Source organism: Ursus arctos, unplaced genomic scaffold (assembly GCF_023065955.2).
Source record: "Ursus arctos isolate Adak ecotype North America unplaced genomic scaffold, UrsArc2.0 scaffold_3, whole genome shotgun sequence".
In the NCBI taxonomy this organism is placed as follows: domain Eukaryota; kingdom Metazoa; phylum Chordata; class Mammalia; order Carnivora; family Ursidae; genus Ursus; species Ursus arctos.
Genome location: NW_026622985.1, coordinates 101,125,124 through 101,147,546, shown reverse-complemented (window position 1 = coordinate 101,147,546; position 22,423 = coordinate 101,125,124). Strand labels below are relative to the sequence as shown.

Sequence of the window (22,423 nt, the reverse complement as noted above, 5' to 3'; positions counted from 1 at the left end):
GTGAGAAATACGGTTGCCCCCTTGGCTCGCCCCAGCGGGTGCCTGGCACCTGGACAGACTCCCCAGAAACCAGGACGCCTGAGGATGGACACATGTTTCCCTTTCACCCGAAGGAGGACTCCTTACTGGAACCTGCAGCAGAATTCAGGGGCGCCCCCCTCTTCCCCTACGGCCCCCAGGCTGTGGAGGTGATTTAAGGCCGCGATGACCTGCCGTTTGCCCTGCGCCTCCTCGCAGTGCTGATAAACGGCCAGGCTTCAGGCTGACACCTGAGCGCAAGATCGCGCCATCAGCGCGCCAACGAGACGCAGTCGGTGGTCCCGACGTGACGGCTCACGGGGGCTTCACCGTTCCACCAGGAGCAGAAACTCTCCTCTCTCGTCATGATACCGGTATTGCCTGCACGCCCATGAAGAGGCTCCGGTCACCTGCAGACGGGCAGGGGGTGCCCAGTGCCGTCGCGGGCTCCTGCCGACGACACACACGACCGCACCTGACCGCCCGGACGGCCAGCGCCCTACGAGAGACGTCTTCGTGCTGGTGGCTCGAGGCGTCCAGGTGGGCAGCTCCTCTTCTCGCCACGGGCTTCCTGTACCCGTACTTCCCGCACAAATTCCCTCCGCACTGAGACAGACGTGTTTTCACCGAAAACAACGGGGACAAAGGGGCCAACTGCACGCGCTCCCCACACACGCCATCCCGGGCGCGCTCGTCACGGCTCATTGCTTGCAAACAGCATCAGCGCATCGACACGGAAACTGTCTCTGTGTCATCAGAACCCAGTGCAGAGGGCGGAGACGAGGTCCTCAGTTTGGGGAAATTCCTGAGATCACCGGTCACTGTTTTCCTACGAGTCTCCGCAGACGGCGTGCGACAGACGAGGAGCCCGCTGCCGTGGAGGCCGTGTCACTGCGCTGGCTGCCCAGGCCACGTCATGCCACGTGGCTGCTTACTTCAAAGAAGATTCCTGCCTTTTTAATCAGATTTCAGTGTCTTCCACATGATCATATGAACTCTCAGTAAATGGCTTTTAAAATTCAAAGAACAATCAGGCGTGAAATCCGCGCGCACACCTTTCACAGGACTGTTCTAATGGACGGTTCCATCAGCCCCTGGCAATGCCCCAGACCTCCGATCCTAGGATTTCTTGCGGCAGCTAGAATACACCGCCGTTCACATCAAATTCAAAACTTCTAGAATGTTCGTCTGGGTCCCCAAAAGTGGAAATAAAAGTATATATTTCAGAGCAATTACCACCTCGTGCAAGGGATCTTATTCTAGGAAATGCTTGCCTGCTAAAGACTACAATTTACCTTCCGCACTGTCGTCCAAGATCTGACATTTGAGGTGTTCCCTAATTAAATCCAACTCTTCCGAACCGGGCTGTGGAAAATGCCGCCCGCACTGAGCTCGCAGAGTCACTCTGACAAGCCTGCAGCACACAAGGACCGCACGGGGGTCCTGTTCCCCTCGCTCCCCCCAGCGCCGTGTCAGCTGTGCAGACTGCAGGTCAAAGTCCATAAACGCAGGGGCAGCCTGGTCTGGAACAAAGCCGGCCGTCCTGCTCTAGCCGGGTGGGTCTGGGGGGCAAATCTGACTCAGGCTGACATCCTCCCAGGACAACTTGCTGCTTACCGCTCGTGTCAACGCAGCTAAAAATGAAAGGAACGCAGATTTGAGAGCCCATAAAAGGGGTGGAAAGACTAATTTCTTTCTAGACCATGTTTTTATTTTCTGGTTTCCAGTTCTGGACGATGGGGTGCAGGGCGACCAGCCGGCGTCGGCATCCGGAATGGCCGGCGGGAGCCCCGCGGGGAGTGTGCGTGCCCCCCGGCTCAGCCCGCGCCCCGACGAAGCACGCCTCTACCACGACGCTGGAGCCCTGCCGCTCCTCACAGGGTCCTGCTCTCACCTCCAACAGTTCTAAGTAAAACGCTTACGTGAACGAAGCCGAAACCAATCATAACGGGAAGAACATGTCCCCTGGACGGTGGGACCACCGTCGGTGACCACGGTGGGTTTTCTTGGGTGTCCGTCACCGGCTCAGCTTAGACGGCAGATTCTGTTCTGAGCGAAAGAGGCGGCGGCGGGCACATCAGAGCGCGTGATCCCCGCAGCCGCCGCGAGGGTTTCACGCAGGAAACGGGGGCGAGGGAAGGCTGGCAGCTTTCCCTTGAGTGTTAGTGGGATTGGGCGCCTTGGGTCTTGACCTCTGTTTCTTTCCCTTTCTTTCTTTCTTCCATCGGCTTGAGGTTTTGCCTTGGTTTCAATAATGGTTTGGCAGGAAGTGAAGGACAGCGGGGGACGCGAGAAGTCCCATCTCTGACGTTACAAAGCGCCAGGAGTGGAAGACACCGTGAGCTCAGGTGTCTTCAAAAGCAGACTCACACTCTTATCAGGATCTCACAAATCGTAAAAGTCTGGATTAACGAATCAGCTACGTTTCCCACCAAGGGCCGCCACACGATTCCAGGACAGGTCCGGTCAAGCGCAAAGATGAAAGGACTTGTCCGTCTGCTCTCAGGCGCTGGGGTGGCCTGGCACGTGCAGGGCTCCCGTTCACATCTGCTGGATCTGAACTTTCCTCCCCATCACCACCTACTGAGCGGCGGGTGCATGGCTCCGTGGGCGCCAGAAGTACTAACGATGATTTTATTTTTCCCTATTAGCCCAGGAAACCATGAATTACCATTTGTCAGGTGTCACGGAGGTGAAAAATGTGGAAATATTCTTGGCATGTGGGTGTAGGAAAAAAAATCCCAAACTTTTGGTGCAGCCTAATTTTATCTTCTCGGATTGTGTTCTTGGAGCCCTTTGATGTGTTATTTATAAGGTTATGAGACTAGAAGGTAAATGTCCAACAAGAAAACTCCCCACTCGGTCAAACTAATTAGTTTATTCTACCAAGTGTCCCCTCCCCCTCCAACCCACTTTAGTGTTGATTAATTTGAACATTAAAGTTTAAGCCTAATTTACTCTGCCACGTGTGTGCCGTGTGCGTGCGTGCATGTGTATGTGCGTGCATGTGTGCGAGCATGTGTGCACACATGTGCGCGTGCGTGTTGGGGTGAGGAGGCACTTTCGCCCAGTCCTGGTTTCCTTTATGGAGGCGCCCTCCTGTGGCTACAGAAATTATTGCACCGTAAAAATACCATCTCAAAATAAAGCACTCACACCAACGCACCGTTTATGCTGCCGTTTTTCCTCGCGAGGACGTTCGGTAAAGAAAAATTCCCACTAAGCTACATCAATATATGGAAATTTCTCAGAAAATATCCGGTTTGGGGCTTTAGAAGCTGGGATGCTCCAGCATTGAGCCGCGGAATCCATATTCTAAGACGAATTTCTGAGAGCAAGGTCCGCACGCCACTTCGGTCGGACGGCAGCAGCGTCTGGGGCGCCCCTCACAGGTCATCATGCACTGAGCACCCACAACGCTGGAGCTTGTCCCCCTGCTATCCCCAAAGCAGGACCGGAGCCCCGAGGTCTGAGATCCACGCTCCCCGCAGAGGTTCCCCCTTCCTGCCCTTTCCAGCTCCTGGCGCCCCCAGGTATCTCGGGGCTCGTGGCTGCATCACCCAGTCTTGGCCTCAGCCTCCACATGGCCTCCTCCTATCCGTGTCTGTGTCTCAAGTCTCCGTCTCCTTCCCCTTAGGACACCTGTCGCTGGATTCCCAGCCACCTTAATCCCAATAATCTCGAGATCCTTGACCGGACCATGCCTGCGAAGGGCCGGTTTCCAAACAACATGGCACTCACAAGTCCCGGGTTAGGATGCGTACTTCTGGGCCCACATCAACCCCCGCAGATGACTCGGGGGTCTCGGGGAGGGGCCGGTGAGCAGTCAGCTGTGACCGACTGGGGACAGGAGGAGACGGTACTGGACTCTGCGAGGTCTTCTGCCCAGGGAGCTATTAATTCGTCCCTCAGACTGCCCTGCTCTCAGGGCCGTCCTCTGCAGAGCAGCCCTCCCTACTGCTGCGTGCAGTAAGACTCCAGTCCCTGCTCAGTGCCCACCAGAGGTGGACAATGTGGGACGCGCCTGAAGCAGGGAGAGCCTTGCGCAGCGTGCAGTCTGTTCCCACCAGGGGGGGTCGGTGAGGGGCTGTCCCCACGCTCACAGGCTGATCACTCTGGGTTGGCTCCTCACTGGCTGCTCCCTAAGGCGCGGTCCAGGGGTATGAAGGACAGGAAGAAAGGGCTCAGGACTCCCAGAGCAAGGGTGACAGGTGATCCTATCAAGTGACAGCCAACCGTCAGGTAAGAGATCTGCCGAGTGCTCACCATGGACATGGTCCTCACTCCAGGCCCATCACTGGCCCAGTCCCCCACTGCTCACTCAGCTGAGCCCATGGGCCTGGCAGGAAAGTGGCAGCCCACCGTACTCTCCTGGACCCTCCGCGTCCAGGCCAGGCTGGCTCTGCTGGGCTCCAGTGATGCCATGTGCTCTACATTCAGCACCAGGTCCAAACTCTGGCTGTTGCTGGAGGCTGCCTCAACCTGACCCATCCCCCTGCCAGCCTCACCTCCTCCTGCTTCACCCCAAATCCTCCCCTTCTGGGGCTTTACCTCGCTACCTCCAGCCTACATCCCATTACTTGGCTTAACCCATTCTCCTTGCCTACACACCTATCTGGCTGCTTCTGCCCTCCCAAACCCACCTGTGAAGCTCCTCGATCCCCCCCACAGCATGTGCCCCTCTGAATTCCTCCTGTACTAACCATCTGAGCCCATGGCCAGGGGCATAACAAGGGTAGGGCTGGGGATGACTTATCCTGCCTGTGGACATCACCTCTTGTCCCTTCTGCAGGATGGGGCTGCAACTCTTACAGCTATGTCTCCAACGTGCTTGACACATGTTGAACATACAGTGTGAATTAGATGGATGGACAATGGGTGGGTGTATGCACGGGTAGATTGATTGGCGGACGGATGAGGGATGAGTACAGGGATGGTGGATACATGGATGGATGGTTGGGAAGATGGGTAGATGGATGGATGGACAGACGATGGATGGTTGCGTAGATGGATGATAGATGGATATAAAGTAGATGGACGGATGGATGGATGGATGGACGGATGGATGGACGGATGGACGGACAGGGAGATGGATGGGTAAATGAACGGGTGGATGGATGATGGGTGGGCGGATGGGTGGACTGATCCACTGTTGGTGACCCCTCCTCCACTAGACCAATGGCTGTGGGGATCTGGAAAGAGCTGGTGGCAGAAGCTGACCCAGGAAGAGAGAAGGGTGACCTGGTTTCCAGTCTTTGTCGGTCATGCAGAAATTAGGCCTGCTATTCCTTGGGCTTGCAGTTACCCTGAGAAATGAGAATGTGGGAGTTGTGCTGCCTTTTCATTCTATCTGTAGAGCCCCTTTTTCCCAAAGGATTTTAATGTCTCTGGTCCCTGAGCAAACTGACCTCCCTCTCCTGGCACATTCTGTTGTCACTGTTGGGGCCACCGTGCCCTCCTGAGGGATGGGGCATGCACAGGCCAGAGCGCTCTGCTGAGCCTCTGTCATACAGGCACAAAGGCCCAGGCCAGCACCCAGAGTCACTCCGAGTCCTGGAATAACCCTTGTTAAATACACATGTCCTCATGGTCACCAGTATCGTCATCCCTCTGGATAGATAAGGTGTGAGATTCAGAGTGTCCTGGGATGTGACTTCAATGGATGGAACACAAGAAAGATCTTAAAATGCGTAAGTTCATTAGGGGGTTGGAAAGAGAAAGCATTTGGCCGCCGTGCTGTCCTCGGAGGGAGCCAGAGCGCCAAGTGTTACTCGGAGCCCTGGGAAGGAAAGACGCATTTATCAGGATTCTCTGTACAAAGTGCACTTCACACACCCAGAGTGGACCCGGGAGAACTCATCGTTATAGCGTCCCCACCCAGAAAGCAGAGGGATAGCATGTCGGATATGTGGGATACAGCATCTGGGGTTTGCTCCTCGCCCGGCTCTGTGGACTCTGGGAAACGTATGTGACCTCCTGGGGTCTGGATAAAGCCGGATATCCTTGGTGCCCCCAAACCTTAAAAAACGTGGCATCAGAGTCCACACGACCCCCAGGAGGGAAGTCTGCCCTCCCAGGCAGCTGCTGGACCCGGGCCTGCTGCCCTGGGATCAAGGCATAGGGACATGGGGAGGTGGCACTTCCAGGGGCAGGCAGGGGGCTGGAGGGCTCCCCTCCACTCCCATCTGGGCTCCATCAGGCTGAGAAGAGACGTCCCCAATTAGGCTGTTGGCCAGGAAAAAGCTCAGGATCTCTGTAAGCCCAGCCGCATCCTTCCAGACCCAGACGGCTGACTGCTACCCCATCCATCAAACTCACTCTCGGGAACAGGGAAGATTCATTGTCTTGTGTCATCCGGGGCCACCCTGTGTCACCGTGTAATGGCTAGTCGGTCAGAGAAACAATAATTCTCATGCCATAAAAACTGAATTCCGTTTGTTCACTAAGAACGAATGCTGTTGATCAAGCAAAACCTATAAAACCCCAGAGACAAAAGGCAAAGAATGAAGGCTGATGCGCTGGCTGCTGACAGGCCGCAGCTAGCCCGTCCGGCGGCCAGGGTGAGGGCGCACAGGCGAGGCGGGGGCCAGGCGTCGGGGGCCGGGTCTAGAGCCTGAGCAGACGAAGGCGGCGTGGGTGTCTCCAGGAACACAGCTCGTCCCTCCCGACACGGCCGCTGTCCGGCGTCTGGGAGGGGGACCCGCTGCTGCCTCGGTGGCCCTGGCACAGTCCCAGGCGGGCCTGGGGCAGAACGTGGTTGCGGGATGACTCCCTGACTGGGACACGATGCTGGAGCTGTTTGCGGATGAACATCGATGGCGTGAGGATCCCTCGGAGAAGCCGTAGGTCAGAGGCAGTGACGAGCCAGACGGCCCTCCGCTAAGGGCGCATCCCGCCTCGGGCCGTGGCGAAGCCTGGACCCTTGACAAGGAGACGAAGGCATCAGCCTTATCGCCCACGCCACGCCCAGGCTCTGAGCGCCTTCCCCCCGGGGCATCTTGGGCGGGCACAGCGCTGGGAGGAGGCCCCTGGCCACCCCAGCCCCCGACATTCAGCTGAGAACCATGTGGACCACGACACACGTGGACGGGACGAGGACGGGAACGTGGGGGGCCCTAGCCGGCATCCCAGCTGCAGGCAAGAGTGAGTAGGACAGCTGGGGTGACCTTCTGTGCTGGTCAGCAAGCAGGGTCTGTAGGAGCCAGAGGGACACGGAGCGAGCAGATCCAAACCACAGAGGCCTGGGAAGGGGCCCCGAGCGCGGCGTTGCCGCAGGGCCCAGACGGCCCGTCCTGCTGCCCTGCTGGGAGCCCAGCATCGGCGGCTCCTTGGAGGACCATCTGAGCCCAGCCTCATGGTCTCCCTGGCACCGTGGGAGCCAGGCACGGGCAGCAGGTGCCCAGAGCGGGTGTGGGGGGCAGGCGGCCCTCGAAACAGTGAGCAGACAGGTTCTGTGCCTGAGCCTCCATTGTGCTAGGCAGGAAGAGGCCAAGTCAGGAGCCCTGGGGGTGGACTTATTAACGTCAGGACCCGCTTTTCCAGATGGTACCGTGTCACGTTCCTGGTTCTGCTGCCACCCTACCGCTCCAGGGACAGGTGGGGCCACACAGGACCCCTGGGTGCTGTCCGTACAATTTCCCGTGAATGCGTAAGGATTTCAAAATAAATGTGTGGAAGTACTTGTTCAAAGTGAGATCTGCGGCCCTTAATCCTCCAAACACTGGGGCCAGGGGGTGGCAGATGGCCCTGGGGTGTGGGGGGCGGTTCCTCACAGGAACCCAGTCCCACAAGCTCTGCCCCCAGATGGGCCCCCTCGGGGTGAGGATGCTGCCCTCCACTACCCCTGATGCGTGCCCAGCACCCAAGCGGCCCCTCCAGGGGTCACCAGGCCCTTCGACAGCCACCTGCTGAGACCCGGCCACGGCACAGCACCCCGCGTTCTGAGGCGGTGGGGCAGATGCCCCAGGAGCAGGGGTGTGAGCTCCCACGCTCTTGCGCACGAGCCGAGGGACCTCGGTGCGCCATCCGTAGCCGGGGCCAGGCCTGAGCGCAAAGTGGCGAGGAGACACAGGTTCTACCCCCAACCTGGGGAGCAGGCACCTACACTGCTCCCCGGGCCGTGGGGCATCCACTCACTGAGGGACGCGCGAGGGGGAGCAGACTGTGGGTGTGGACATGGGCTGCCCGTCCGCAGGGCCACGTGAGGACCAGGGGCCCTGGAGCCGGACGGAAGCTGGCTCCAGGCGAGGCTGGAAGACACCAGCCCACAGATGCTGCGTCCGACGGGACTGGGCTCGAAGCACAACGAGGGGCAAAGGCTATGAAACGTGCCTCACGCCCTCCCCAGGTGCCAAGAGCAGATCCCTGTGTGCGAGCACACGTCCCCTTGTGAGAGGCTCTCGGTCCTGCGAGTGCGTCTCTTTATCCCAGAATCGCATGGTTTACAGCGTGGCCCTCATCACGCTGCACCCACGGCCTGGACAGGCCAACAGTGCGTGTCCCCCACGTCCTCCACTGTCCCCCTCCCGGCCAGCCAGGCCGCCGGGCTCACGCGAGGTCAGCTCAGTGGGAGTGTTGTCCCTCACACGACACCTCACTCATCGTCTCGTCCTCCCGAATCCAGCCTCCTGCCCCAAAGAGCGCTGGGCCTCATAACTGAAATGACAGACAGGAACAGTCTTTACTCTTAATTACTGACAGCAGGGCAACATGCAGATATCAATAATGATGTCACGTTTGAGCAGAGCATGCTGCGTTTACATTTTATTTACGTAGGTAGCGCTGAAAATACATGACGCCTTCATGGGCGCATTTCCCACAGTGAGCAGTCAACCCCAGTCCACACCACCTCCCCGCAAAGCCAAACAAAGCCAGCTTCTCTGTAAGTCGTCTCAAAATCACAAAGGCTGCCTCATTTCTGGCTCTCACGCCCATGACATGGCCACAGATGCAAGCCACTGGCGCCCCTCGACCCCATCCAGGTCCCCCACTGCCAAGCGACGTGAGCACGCCCTCGTGTCAAGGGGGCGTGGCCCGGGCAGGGCGCGTGCGGGGAAGGTGAAGGCAGCGCAGGACCGAGTCAGTAAAACAGAGGGTGAAGGAGCAGCTGGCGTGCAGAGACATAAGCACAGGAAACCACGCAGAATCTTGCCAGGAAAAAACATGATGTTTGCAAAGGAGTCAATGTTTACAAGCTGAGACACTTCGTTCAGCCTCCTTGTTCCTATCTGTGTGTGCGTGTGTGTGTGCGTGTGAATACCTCACCTCTTCCTCCCCAGCATGACCCAAACTTAGAGCCAGAGATGGCACCGACCCAACAAAATTCTGTAGGATCCTGTGCGTGTGCTAAGAAGAACTAAGGGTCCAAGCCAAAAAAGATGGGATTTTGCAAAAATGAAACAATATTTGAAGTCAAGTTCAGGCTAGAGATTAAAACTACGGTAAGTATAAGGAATGGCTTTATATCTAAAGTGACTCACCCCCGGGGCCCCATGGACGTGGCCAGGCCAGTCTGTAGAGCTGCTTGAAGGTCTAGCCCCCCCAGCCTGAAGGACAAGCACCCTGGCGGCTATGACCCGATACACGACAGCACTCGGTCACCCTGCCCTTAACTACGTGCCAGCTCCCAGAAATCTACGGCCATGAGGAAGGGAAGTCATTCCGTGAACACACACTCGTTACCTGCCTGCACCTGTCACACCTCTAAAGCTCTAAGTATCTCAGGAGTCGGTGTCGTGGTTGAAGGGCTGAAAAGAAGGCGCTGGGCCCCTAACCACTCCAGAGGAGACGCCACCGGATTTAGTGCTGGGAGAAGCGAGGACAGTCCCGGCAGGCTCCACGCCTGTGCCACCGCCACCCACGACCGTCACTCCCGTCTCCTGCCGTCCCTACGCTGCCTGAGGCGTCATCCGCGTCCCGTGCTGAGCAGGCGTGGTCCTGGGACAGTGGCAAAGCGGGTGGCGCTACCTAGCGCGGGCGCACTACCGCGGAGCCAGCCTGGGCGCCAGCTCGGGCCACGCGGGCGTGGCGGCGAGTCCGTCTAATGGTTGCCTTTGGTCGACTTCTTCTTCTTGGATTCCTCTCTCTGCTTCTGCTTCTTCCTCTTGCCACCTTCTTTGAATCCTAAGGAAACACGGCTCGTGAAACACTGCGCAGAACAGTGGCTGCTTCCCCACTAAGGCAAACATGTCTCCAAATACTCCCCCGTGTTGGGAGAAACGAAAGAGAAGAAAAGACAGAAAGTCAGGCGTCTCGGCTTCTCTCGGGGCCGCGCCTGAAGCTCAAGACCACCAGCTGGGTCGTCGCAGGCACACTAAGCCTCCCACACGGTTCCACGGGCGCCACGGCCTGCAGGGGGCGGGCGCTCAGCCCACGCTCCCCTCTGCTCACCCTCCACAGCCCCACCCCACGCCCCCGAGAGACCCTGTGCACCCCTGCGCGGCCCCCACAACCACCCGGGCAGGGCTGACTCCGCCCCGGGGACGGGCTCCCGGCAGCCCCGGCCAGACCAGAGTCCCGGCCGCAGGGGCGAGCCCTGCTGAGGGGTGGGCTCATTTCCACGGGCTCTTGGGGGCTCATTCCCATTCCTCATCTGAGGATGAGAACCTGCCATTGTCCCTTTGCCATGGGCTTCACGTGCGCTTGGCCGAAGGTGAAGGAGAGACAGGTGAACACACGCCGCCTCACCCTCCGGAGAGCCCGGCTTCGGCTCTGCAGAAACAACCGGTGCAAACGGTGTGGTGGAGGCACGGCACAGACGAGCCGGCAGGCGGGCGGGACGCGGGTCTCAGGTAACCACGCAACAGTGCCCAACTGGACAGGACGAGGGGCAGAACCAGCCCGGTCACTGTGGAGCTGGGCCTGGACGCACTCGGGCCCCCGAACCTGCCCAAGACCATGTGAGCGCATCGGGATCTGAAAGGACACAGCCCCGTTGTGAGCACCCTCCCCCTGGGGTGGGACTAAGACGCGGCTGTCAGCACACGCCAGGGGGGCACGACACTCGTCCTTCTGCAGAACCACAATCCCAGGCACGCGGTCCCGTCAGTTACATGGGGGCCGACAGCCAACGTACAAGGAGCCCCAGACACCTGCCCCGGGCTTGGCTCATGGCCTCACCACCCGCTGCCAGGGGACGCCTACGAGGGCGGGCTGCTCACCCCACGACAGCACTGAAGGAGCCCGCACGCCACACCTCAGTAACACCAGGCCTCACGCGACTGACGCAGGAGGCCCTCCACGCCCCGGTCCTTCACCACCTTTCCTGCAGCCCATGCACCCGAGGTTCCACGCAACCTGCGTGTCTCAACTGGGGGCTATTACACCTGCCAGGCGCTAAGTCACCCAGGGCCGTGTGTGTAGGAAAGCTGGCTCAGAGTTCTCCACGGGAGGGAGAAGACGAAGGGCTAATGCACTCATTAGGGCAAGGGGGAGGGAAGGCAGAGGGCTCACCCACAGCCACGCCCGGAGGCAAATCTAGGGAATGGGCCCAAGCGGCCATGATTGAGGGGGGCAAGGGAGGGAGAGCAGCCTCTGAGGCATCAAACAGGGAATGAGAGCTAGTCTGGGGACTCGTCGGTGGGTCCATTACTGGACGTGGTTACACACGGGAGGTACAAAGAGGTGACACCAAGATGGCCCCATCTGGTCCCAGGTGGGTCTTCTGTGGAGAAACCTCCACAGGGAATCATTCCCATCATGGGCTCCCAGGCTGGCCGTGAGTGGTGCAGGCAGCGGCCAGCAGCTTTGAAGGGACACACAGGGAGTGGGGTTCAGAGGCCTCACGTGTGATCGTCAGAGGCTCACCCAACTGTGGGGCCCTGGCTTCAGACTCACTGTGGGCATCATTTCTTAGAGGGGAGGATGGCCTCCTCTCCCCCAAGATAAGATAACCCAAGAAGAAAAAGAAAAACCCGCTAACCTACCACTGAGGGACAGACTCTTCCTGTCCCTGGGGCTCGGGACGCCGGTCAGAGCAAGGTCAGAGAAGTCCCGTCCCCGCTATGCTCCCTGCGCCGCCCAGGCACACTCTACCAAGCTGTCGCGTCCAGGCTCCATGACGACAACCGAGGCTGAGGGAGCAAGAGGCCCCAGAGGAACACGGGGGCCATGGGGCCGCCTGCTGTGGCCCCTGACCCTCTCCCACCTCCACCACAGAGCGTGGCGGCCTGACCGCCCTAGGCCCCACTCCAGTCATGGCCCAGAAGGGACCCTGAAGCCCCAGGGCACAAGCCGGGCAGAGCTGGGCTCGGTGCAGCCGCCGCTGCTGCAGCCCCTCCCCCAGAGAACGCCTGCTGTCACAGCGCAGGGGCGGGGTGTCGACGCCTCAAAGTCCTTATTAACACGACACTTCTGCCACAGTGCTTTAAGATGACAACAGAAAAATAACTTGGGGCAAACTAAAGGCATTTCAGCACAAATGACAAGATTCTGGGGGTGTGGAGCTGGTCCACCTGTGACCCAGCTGACACGTCCCAGCCAGCAGGTGCCTGTCCCATGCATCTGGGGCACGTGGGGGACATCGCCCACCCCGAGGCCACAGATCCGGCCAACCACCTCTCCCGGTTATTCCTTCGAAGACAGCTGCCAACGGCCAGCAGAGCCGAGGAACCCGGGGCTCTCCCGCCACCACAGAGGCCAATTCCCAGAGCCGACCAAGAAAAGGAAGCTTAATTTACCCCGACAGCCAACTCCGTCTGTGGGAGCGCCAACAGCGAGGGAGCCAAGGGCCTGGTGCTCGGAGAGGGCCCAGGGCAGAGGCTCCACGGGGACCAGCCTCAGACGCCCGTCTGAAAGCGCGGGGCCCCATTCCCAGGTCCCCCCCACCCTGCCCCAAGCCACACCTGTGGCACAAACCTCGAGGGGCGTCCAAACAAACCCAAATCCACCTGCTCCCCACCCAGCCGGGCAGCGGCAAAGCAAGCTTTCACCACACGCACGGCCCTCCCCCCAGGACAAAGCGGTAGTGTGGTTCTGGGGACAGGGACACCCTTTGGATAATAAGGATCTAAAACTGCAGGGATGGCAGGGCAGGGCCAGGACTCCAAAGAGCCCTGGGACTTAGCGGTGGATGCCCAGGTCGTACAGGTGAGGCGGATGCGCCCAGGCTCCACGAGGCAGTGGACACACAGGGTCTGCGGTGAAGCAGAATCACTGGGACAGTTTCGTACAGGACCTGGGTTCCAGGACAAAGCATACAAGAGAGAGGGGCCTTCCCACCACCCAGAGTTCCTGCACGGCTGCTGCGTTCACGGACGCCCCTCACCAGGACCATCAGGCGGGCTGTGGACGGGCCAGACTGCTAGCGCCAAGGATCCCTCACGGAAAGACACGTCGTAAAGCCCTGGTGAGCGTTCTCGGCAGAGAAGCGTGTTAGGTACATAAATTAGTATCATTAAAAAGACCGACTTCAAAAGCTGCCCAAAGCAGCCACCAGCGTGCGGCGCCAGGCAGCCGAGCCACGGGTGCCACGCCGCGCTCTGCAAGGCCAAGCGCTCCACAGCAGGCCCGGCTCGCGCGCCACCTTCAAACCCCACGCACGGAAATAAGATAAAGTTACAGGATCGATTCTATTCTCTCATTCGTGGAGTTTTACGTTGAGTAACTTTACTTTTCCCTCTAAGCAGCTCCATGTTTCTGACACACCCACAGTCTGTGCGGGATCCACCGGGAAAAGCACGACCCCTTTCTCAGTCCCGGACGCCGACCATCTCCAGGAGACGTGCCATGCGCAACCCCGATGTGCCTCTGTCCCCTAAAATGCAGCAGGGCGGGCGGGACAGGAGGCCGGGAACGCAGCACGCGCACAAAACGGCCCCGCCGGCCCATCAAGACCACACCGCCTGCCACCAGCATCTGCACGGCCGTGGCCATTCCCGCCTCCCGAGCACGGACACCGCTGTTCCCTGCGCTGCCCCCGGATCCTGAGGTCTCTCAGCTGTGCTGGCCGCATGGCAAGCCCTCCCAAAAGCAACGAATTGTGTCGTGAGGAGCACAGCTCAGGGGAGAGGGGCCTTCAGCCCAGAATAATCCCTTCCCGGAGCTGCCGGGCTGCCTCCCCACCGCACGGCCACTGGCGGCCTCCCAGCGGCCCCTCTGTCTAGTGGCTGCTCCGGCCTGGAGGCGCCCAGGGAACCAAGTTCCCTACTGTGTGCTTGTGCTTAAGAGGAATCACCCAGGGCTCGGAAACACGCACCGAGCCACCGCGTGGCACACACAGGGTGTCCCGGAGGCGTCCAGGTGTCCCGAGACGAGGGCTCTTGCCGAGCTCCCGGCAAGTCTGCCCGGAGAGGAGGCCCAGCCCTCCTTTGTTACTGGCTGGCACCCAGATCTGCACCACTGGACCAAGAGCTGCAAATGGTCTGTGCAGGGAAGCGAAGCATCCTGCCGGCAGGAAGGAGACCCTGAGAGGTGACGGTCTTACTACCCTGGACGGCATTCACCAGCTTTGTGTCCAACTTTGCCATTTTGTGCCACAGTTCGTCTCTCACTTAGTCTGCTGACTCTTCCTTTCGGGCTGCTTCGAAGGTCAACCAAAGTGTCTGGCATGAGCTCACTACACATCTGTATGGAATTCATACCTTTAATTTCTGGTGACTTAACTCTGACACTCTTTTCAAGACTCCATTACTCACTGTGACTCGACAGCATCAGAAACCCCCCTGGAAGGTGCTCCGGCCATCCCGACCCCAGCAGGGAGAGGCTTCGCTCCGGGAATACAAGGCAAGCCTCCAAGTCTCTCCACAGCCCAGGAAAGGGGGCTGGACACAAGGGAAGTCCGTCCCCTGCGTCTTCTAAGACTTGTGCTGGGGTCAAAAACAGTGACTGGAGGGGACCTGATGGTGCGGAGCTGACCAAACCATGAGGTTTCAGGGAGAAGAATGAAAACCCCGCTAACCCAGGTCTGCAGTAGGGCTAACTCACTCTGCACTCACCTGCTAACCCAGGTCTGCAGTAGGGCTAACTCACTCTGCATTCAGCAGGTGTAGTCTCTGGGGGTCTAGAGCAAAGCAGCAGCTTCGCCTGGGAAGCACGGGTCTGGTTCCAAACTCAGGATATGCCCTTTGGGCCCGCTCTGCTGCTGACAGTCCCACGTCCCGGCCCGGGAGCCTGGCCGTCTGGCGAGTTCGACTCCACCAGGGAGGCTCATCTCTGCACACCTTACTCTCGGGAACTAGGATATTCCGAAACAGTACGTAGGTTTACGGTGTCCTTCCAACCAGACAGACGTTCAAACGGTGATTTGTTCAAGCACACAGTCTGCCCCCTGCCACGACCCCTGACTACCACACTGCCCCCTGCCCAACGACCAGTCAGTGTCAGGAGCTATCAATCCCAGGAAAATGTCCACATGTCCATTCAAGGCAGAATGAGTTGCAGAATTCAATTGCCAATGCAATTCAAAGCAGAATTCAAACGGCGCTTCCAATTCCCCCCATTTTTCATTCAATAACACAGGAAAAGGCTAATGTCTTTCAGCGGTCCGTCTGTGTTAGCACCACTCAAGGCCCGAGCTGGCGGCCACGTCTACACAACCCCGTGTACACTCTCTGCTGTGGTTCGAAGCCCCAGGACACCCACGGTCAAGTGGGTGGCACATTCCTTCTGTCCTCCGCAAAACCCTACAAACACCCCCGGCTTTATCTGAGGAGGGCCAGAAGGAGCTGTGAGGGACCAAGTGCCTGACAGAAAGTTCTGGGGGAGGAAGGGGACAAATCTCATCCTTCTCATGCCCGGCTGCGATGGCGTGCTCTGCTGAGACCCCCAGGATGAGCCTCGCACACACCTTGACGTCACCCTGACACAGGGGACCGAGGATGATGTCTTCCTCTACCCCGTAGCACGCTACGGTCACCGTGGCTGCTCCCCGTGGCGACAACCGAGATGGGCACAATTGCGTCAAACTCATGAATAATTCAAACTCATCTGACACCGGACTTCAGAACACAGGTCAAAGCTACAGCACAGCCATACTCTCAGAAACGACCCAGAACTTTCTATGGGGAATTCACTTCAAAGACCCATCTGGGCTCTATGAGGAACTACAAGGCAAGAAGCTGAAGGAAGGCAGAGCCAGGGCTCTAGAGAAACGGGTCGTGAACAGCCCGCGCGCCCAGCGGCAGGAAACACTGCCAGCTCCACCTGGGAGGAAGGCGGCAACAAGCTGTCCAGGAGGGGTGCTCTGTTCTGTTTTTAACCAAGCACACGTGAAGGCACCGGGGCTAGGAAGCAAACGCAAAACACTGCATCACCGAGACTGCAAGGTGCCCACGGGTTCAGTGAGCGGCTCGGAGCGTGTATCCCATCCAAGCTGCAAGAGCTCAAGCATTAAGTGCAAAGTGACAAAATGGAACATTTCAAGTAAAAGCAGCCCCTGTCATCCATGAAGATAACACACTTCATACCATCGTGGAAGACTGGCACCCCGTTTTAATTGGGGGACCTCACGGGAGGGGAGCCGAGAGCAAGGGGCCTCCTCCCACCGCCACCATGCTCTGAGCAGCCTCTCATGTGCCCCCGCCCAGCCCCACCCCGCTCAGATCAGGACACAACAGCACAGGAGCGACTTCGGTCCTCTCTGGTCTCGGGAAGGAAGGGAGGCGTCCCCGCGGGGAAGCTCCGCATCGGTTTCCCTTTGCACACCTGCAGAGAGCACGGAGGGGTCCCAGGGGCTGGTGGTGGCCCGATGTTTGCCTGGCTCGTCCTCCTCTTCACACATGTGCTGAGACTCGGGTTTGGGCAGGGAGGCCGGCCTGTGTGACCTCGGTGAGTGACCGCTGGTGCTGGCGGGCTGGGAGGGCAGCGCGCTCTGGCCTCTACGCCGGCACTCCTCCAGGAGAGCGTTCTCATCGGCCACACCTGCAAGCACAGGACGGGGCGGGTGTGAGCTCACACTGCTCCCCTCTCCACCCCGCACGCAGCCCTCTCCTGGGGGCCCCCACGCTGCTGCATCTGAGTCCAGTGCCTGCACTATCAGGGCCTGACCTTCACCTTCTGAGAGGGACGGGAGCGGACAGGCCCCTGGGCACAGCTGCTCCTGCCCACCCCTTCACGCACACAGACGACTTCATGCGTTGTCAGGAAAGTACACGTCCTACTGAAACCCGTCAGGGGCCACACTGCCCACGACAAATTCATCAAAATTGACCCAGCGGTTATCACCCTGCAAGGAAAAGCCTCCAGATGCAGCCTCCCATCCCATTCCCAGGCAGTCTGACTCCTAGCACCTGTCCATCTAAGGTGAGGAGGGGTCGGCTGGCGGGGGGGTGGGGGCCTGATGGCCCATTTCCCTGCCCGCTCAGAGCCATGGCCCCGCCCACATGGGTCATGTCACCCCAGAGACACATGCAACATGGGACAGTCCTCATTGCTCTCAAAATTGTGTGTCTACTGGTCATTTAAAAAGTAGAAAGCAGTTTTGCACATTAGGTAAACACTAGGAATAAAACCAGAAAACAAATTCTAATCGTCACTGAAGGATGGCATATTTCATTCTTTGAAGGCTCTTGATGACCAGGCGCACAGGTTAGAGAAAGTCGGTGTTTGAAGTTCAGGAACGATGCTGTCACACCCATCTCAGGGAGCAACGGACCCAGGGGGCGTTCCCTGAGCCTCGTACCTACTCTGCCCCTTAGAGGGCAGTGGGGGCGTCTACCATCCAGGGAGCGACCGTCATCAGACACCCAGACAGCCAGCGCATAAAACCCCAGGCCCAGGGAGGGAACCGAAAGGCCTCCTCCCTCCAAGCGTGACCTCCACAAGCCCGGCACAGCGCATGACCTCCCGTTCCCACGATCCTCGTCGGAGGAGCACGCGCTGTGGAGATATTCCTGAAACGCGGTGTCAGGACCGCCAGCTTTTACGACCACGGGTGTTGGCGCACCGCCCGCTCGTACCAGGTGCCAGGCTCAGCGCCGCACGAGAGCGCCCGCCCAGATGAGGCTGCAGTGCGCCCAACTGCTTCTCACGGAGCAGCTTCTGAACCGCAAGGACCAGCCGCCACGCCCTGGCGGGACACTGGCCTCAGGCAGGAGCGCCGGCTGCTGGAGTCACAGCCATTATGGTGAGAGGCGGAGGACTCCACGGTCTCAGCACCCACACCACGCACAGAAATTACTGCAGAAATAGGAAGTCTTGGGGCAGCCCGCGTCGTGCCACTTGCATTTTAGAAGTTTTTCAAGGTGAGTCTCTAGTTACGCAGGGAGCCTCTGAAATCCCCCGGAGCTCTGGACACACTGGCACCCAACACGTGCGCTCCGTGATCTCTGGCACTCGGACCCCCAGCCCCGCAGGGAGGCCTGACTAAGGACCAGCGCCCAGTTCTCTCCCGGCTACCACGCACATGTCCCACCTGCTGGCCAAACGGAAATGCTAGCCTGGGGCTGTTTAAGAGGCAGACCTTCATGCTGGGAGGGAACCTTCAGCGGTCCCGTGCATGAGGCCTGGACAGACTTTCCCATGAGGACCTCTGAACCCACTCAAGGTGTCCCAGAATCAAATCCAATGACTGAGAGGACAGGGACGCCCCAGACCCAGCAGTCACATGGCTCTGGGGCAGGCGCCTCACCCAAGGACCACCCCTTGTCTGCAGCAGGAAGGCGGTCAGTGGGGCACCCAGGAGCAGGGCCAAGGTCGAGGCTAGGGGAGCACTCGGGGGGAGCCCACCTCTCGGTGGGGGTCTGTGGTCTGATATGTGGCACTGTGTTGTTTTTGGCAAATAAAACAGAAGTATCACTCCCAGATACATGGCATAGGCCCCATGGAGCTGGCGATAAGGAATCACCACTAGATGGTGACCTGACTTCCAAGCCTGCACTTGCAGTGGGAAGTGGAGAAGGGCGGGCAGCCAGGACCTCGGTGTCTGTGGGCACCCTGGCTGCGAGCCGCACTCAGGGAGGGGCCTGTGGCCGTGGCACCTGAGCGCTGGCCAATAGGGTGACTCTTGACACCACAACCAGCTCTGGGCCCTGAACGTTACAAAGGCACATGCTCAGCTTCTCTCCACCTTGTAAGGAGATGGGAAGCCTCTGAAGGCAAACGGGCTGCCCCTCCTGGCCCCACACCACCACACCTTGTAACCTACAGTGGAACACTGGAGAAGATGTCAGCACGCGCTCAGAACACAGTCAGTACTTCTCCGTGTGGGCTTGGCTCTGTGAGCAGCAGGCCCGGACGTGGCAGAGCTGGGACCGGGCATCGGGGCACATGGGGGAGCCGCACCCTTCCCAGCTTACTTACCGCACCTCAGGAACACTCAGATCCGAGTCTCCCCACCAGCCGTTCCAGCACACGCCAGAGAAAGAGGCACCTTTTCCCTGCCACCTCAAGCACCTGCAGCCACAGCTGCCACAGACCAACCCCCACAGAAGAGCAGGGAGCTTATCTGCGCGCAGACAGCTGGCCTCGCGTCCATCACTTCCAGTGCAGAGGGGGCCCACTGCTGCCGGACACAGGCCTCCACGAGCTCGAAGGCCGCCGCAGGACCACACAGGCCACTGTCTGGGGAAGACGGACCAGGCCTGGGCCGTCCGGCCCGCCCTCGGTTCTCTCTGTACCAAACCCCCCCACTCTCCCCAGGCCCAGGCCGGGCACACACACCGGCTTCCAGGGCCACGTCGGGTTCTGGGTTTGCTGTGTGGTTAGAAACCAGACGTCTCTAAGATGTGAAGCTCGACGACATTCTGAGAATGCCTCGAATATGCAGAGACAGAAAACAGACACGCGCGTGTTGAAGGTTTCTGTCCGCTGCACAGATTCTGGGCAGGGGCGCCGCGTCTCCCACGCCTCTCAGATCCGGACACACTCGGCGCATGGGAAGCCAGGGTATTTGCGGCGGGGGCGGGGGGGGGGTCCCAGGCATGAGGCCCCCGCCCAAGTGCCCGAGCCTGCCCACCAGCTCCGGCCAGAGGCTTGGCGCCTCTCTCCCCCGTCTCCCCGCACCCGGCCTGGGCAAATCCTAGGGCCACTGCAGTTCAGGCCTCGAGCCCCACTGCACAGGCCCTGCATTGGGAATTCCGCGTGATCAGGGCAGGTGGCCAGGGCTGAGCTGGGCTGCCAGGTCCACACAGCACTTTCTGAAATAGGGGCAGGACACGCAGCTGAGCACCTGCTGTCCCTCAAGTTGCTCTCTTCCTGATCCACACGGTCGACCCTTATCGGGGACACAGTGACTTCTATGCTCCCCCAGGCCCATCACGCCACGCGGAGCTCCTGAGGTCCTCGGGTCTGGAGCAGGGACAATCATGTCACTGACCCCACGAAGTTCCCACAAAACTTGAAGGTGTCTCACATACCAGGAAAAATGATTTAGAGAAAGGAGATAAAGGACGAAAATGAGAAACAAAGATTACATTGTGGTCTTAGCCTGAAATCTTCACTGGAAAATTTCTACAAGGGCTCACTCCACATGAACTCCTTCAAGCACTCACTGAGCCCACTAGGTGTGCGGTATGCTCGCAGGTGTTGACAGGTTTATGAAACAGGAGGCCCCCATCCTCTCCCTGTTGGTGGCACGTACGACCCAAGTTTGAGGAAGGGGATGCAAGTGCTGGTTTTAAGAGTAACGAGGGTTACAATGGACTTGGAGCGTTTGGAGACCCAGGGCAACACCATCCCTCCGCTGCAGAGCCTGCGAAACCCTCAGGGGCTCTGGTCCTCACAGCACGGCTCAGGTACGGGGAGGGAAGGAGAGAGAGGAGCGTCTGGAACGAGGGCTGCCCGCGCCCCGTGTCAGAATGGACGGTGTCACAAAGGGGAGGTCAACCGCTCGTCAGGTCCCCACCGCTCCTGCCTCACGGGGACCAAATAGGGAGCTTCTGAGGGAGGGTTAGGACCACAGGATCGAACTGGCTCTACCTTACCTCAACTTCAAAGAAGCCCCGTTTACCTTCCGAAGCATTGAACACAGCACCCGCCTGCGAGACCTGGCGAGAGCACCCCCGCCTCCCACCCCGTCTTCAGAGCATCTGTTCTGGCACCTCGGCTCCAAAGCCCAGGGATGTGGCCGGGCTGGGTCCCTGGTGCTCCCACTGCCAGGCCAGGGCCGCAGGCCACACGCCCGAGTCGGCTGCGCGGCACGCCGCTGGGCAAGATTGCCTGCGAAGTAACTCGCCATGCGACGCCAACGAGCACCTTCCCGAATCCTCCGGATGCCCTGGCGTGACTTACAAGTTCCTGAGTGAAACCCAGACTGTGACGGCCACCCCGACCTCATCCCCTACACCCGTCACTCTTCCTGAAAGCAGCCTTTCCCTTCTCTCTTCTTACAGCCTTCCCCGAACGCTCCGTACAGCTTCCTGAATTACTAGACCCTTCCTCTTCTAGGGCGTCTACCAGGGTTTCAGCACTTTGAGTTTACCAGTTTGTACCGTCAGAAGGTAATACAATTACCTGGAAAACAGGAAGTCACATCCAGTTCTCCAGCCCACACAGAACTTACTATCTTGGTACCATCTCTGCAAGCCTTTTTGTGTGTGAATTCACTAAACTTCATGATGCTCACAAGAGTCCAAGCATCTTTGTCACTGGGGGAGCTAAATATACCAGAATCGGTCCTGCCCCGTAGCACCGAGTTATAAAATTTAAAAACAAAAACACGGTCTGCCGGTCTCCCGAGCCAAAGCTCACTGAAATCATCGAGAAGCTATGAGAGGAATGTCCAGCAGCTGCTCTGCGCACACAGCCGACCCATCCAATGCCTCCACTCTTTCCCCAAATGGAGTCCAGACACAGGGAGCGCTCCAGCTTGATGATATGCAAATGAAAACAAACTCCTTAGATACAAACAGAATCACTTTTCCCAAATAAGTACAATCCAAGAAGCCCTGGTTGTGGCTGCATTTCCGTGGGGGTGCAGGCAAGGCGGGGGCGGGGGGGGTTAATCCCATACTTACTCAAATCATGGATACCACGAACACAATGTGAGATTACACGAGCATCCAAAAATGCACCATTGGCCCATCAGAAGATTCATTCAAACCTCAAAGCCTGGTCTGTGCCAGGCACTGGAGACCAGCGTGGGACACGGCTCCTGTTCTCACAGAGCTCAGTGGAGGACACTAACAGAAGACGGTACCACGAGGAGGTCAGCAACACGGAGGCCCACCAGCGAGTGGGCAGTTCCCCCAAGGGGCACAAAAAGGGACATGGGAACAGCACAGGGAGCAGCATGGACCAGGACGTGCCTGGGACGTAGGGCAGAGTGGCCATAGAGAAGCATGGGACAGGAACAGGAAAACACAGGCACCACACAGAATCTAAAATGTGTCCTAAGCCGACAGGGTCCCTGAGCGGTTTTCAATAAGGGAACAACTCAATTCTAGCCAGCAGAGGGTGGACACATGACACAGGGACAACATGCAAGCCGGACTGGGAAGGCAGACGGGCACGCCTGCTCATGGAGGGAGGC

At 58.9% G+C, this 22,423-nt stretch overlaps 1 protein-coding gene across 9 annotated transcripts in view; it reads right to left on the bottom strand.

Annotated features, from left to right (window-relative positions):
• Window positions 1-5,795: 5,795 nt before the first annotated feature.
• DNAJB6 (DnaJ heat shock protein family (Hsp40) member B6) overlaps window positions 5,796-22,423 on the bottom strand; it is a 71,402-nt gene continuing 54,774 nt past the window's right edge. For 5 of the 9 annotated variants that reach the window (XM_026479231.4, XM_048212849.2, XM_044392280.3 and 2 more), the window contains exons 9-10: window positions 16,660-16,875; window positions 8,754-10,140 (exon numbers count right to left, since the gene is read on the bottom strand). In XM_026479231.4, the coding sequence (XP_026335016.1) occupies window positions 10,058-10,140; window positions 16,660-16,875 (299 nt within the window). In that variant the 3' untranslated portion in view covers window positions 8,754-10,057. Of the gene's footprint in view, window positions 8,674-8,753; window positions 10,141-16,659; window positions 16,876-22,423 lie in introns of those variants that run through there. The other 4 variants (XM_048212853.2, XM_048212852.2, XM_057304206.1 and 1 more) reach the window with 3 other exon arrangements.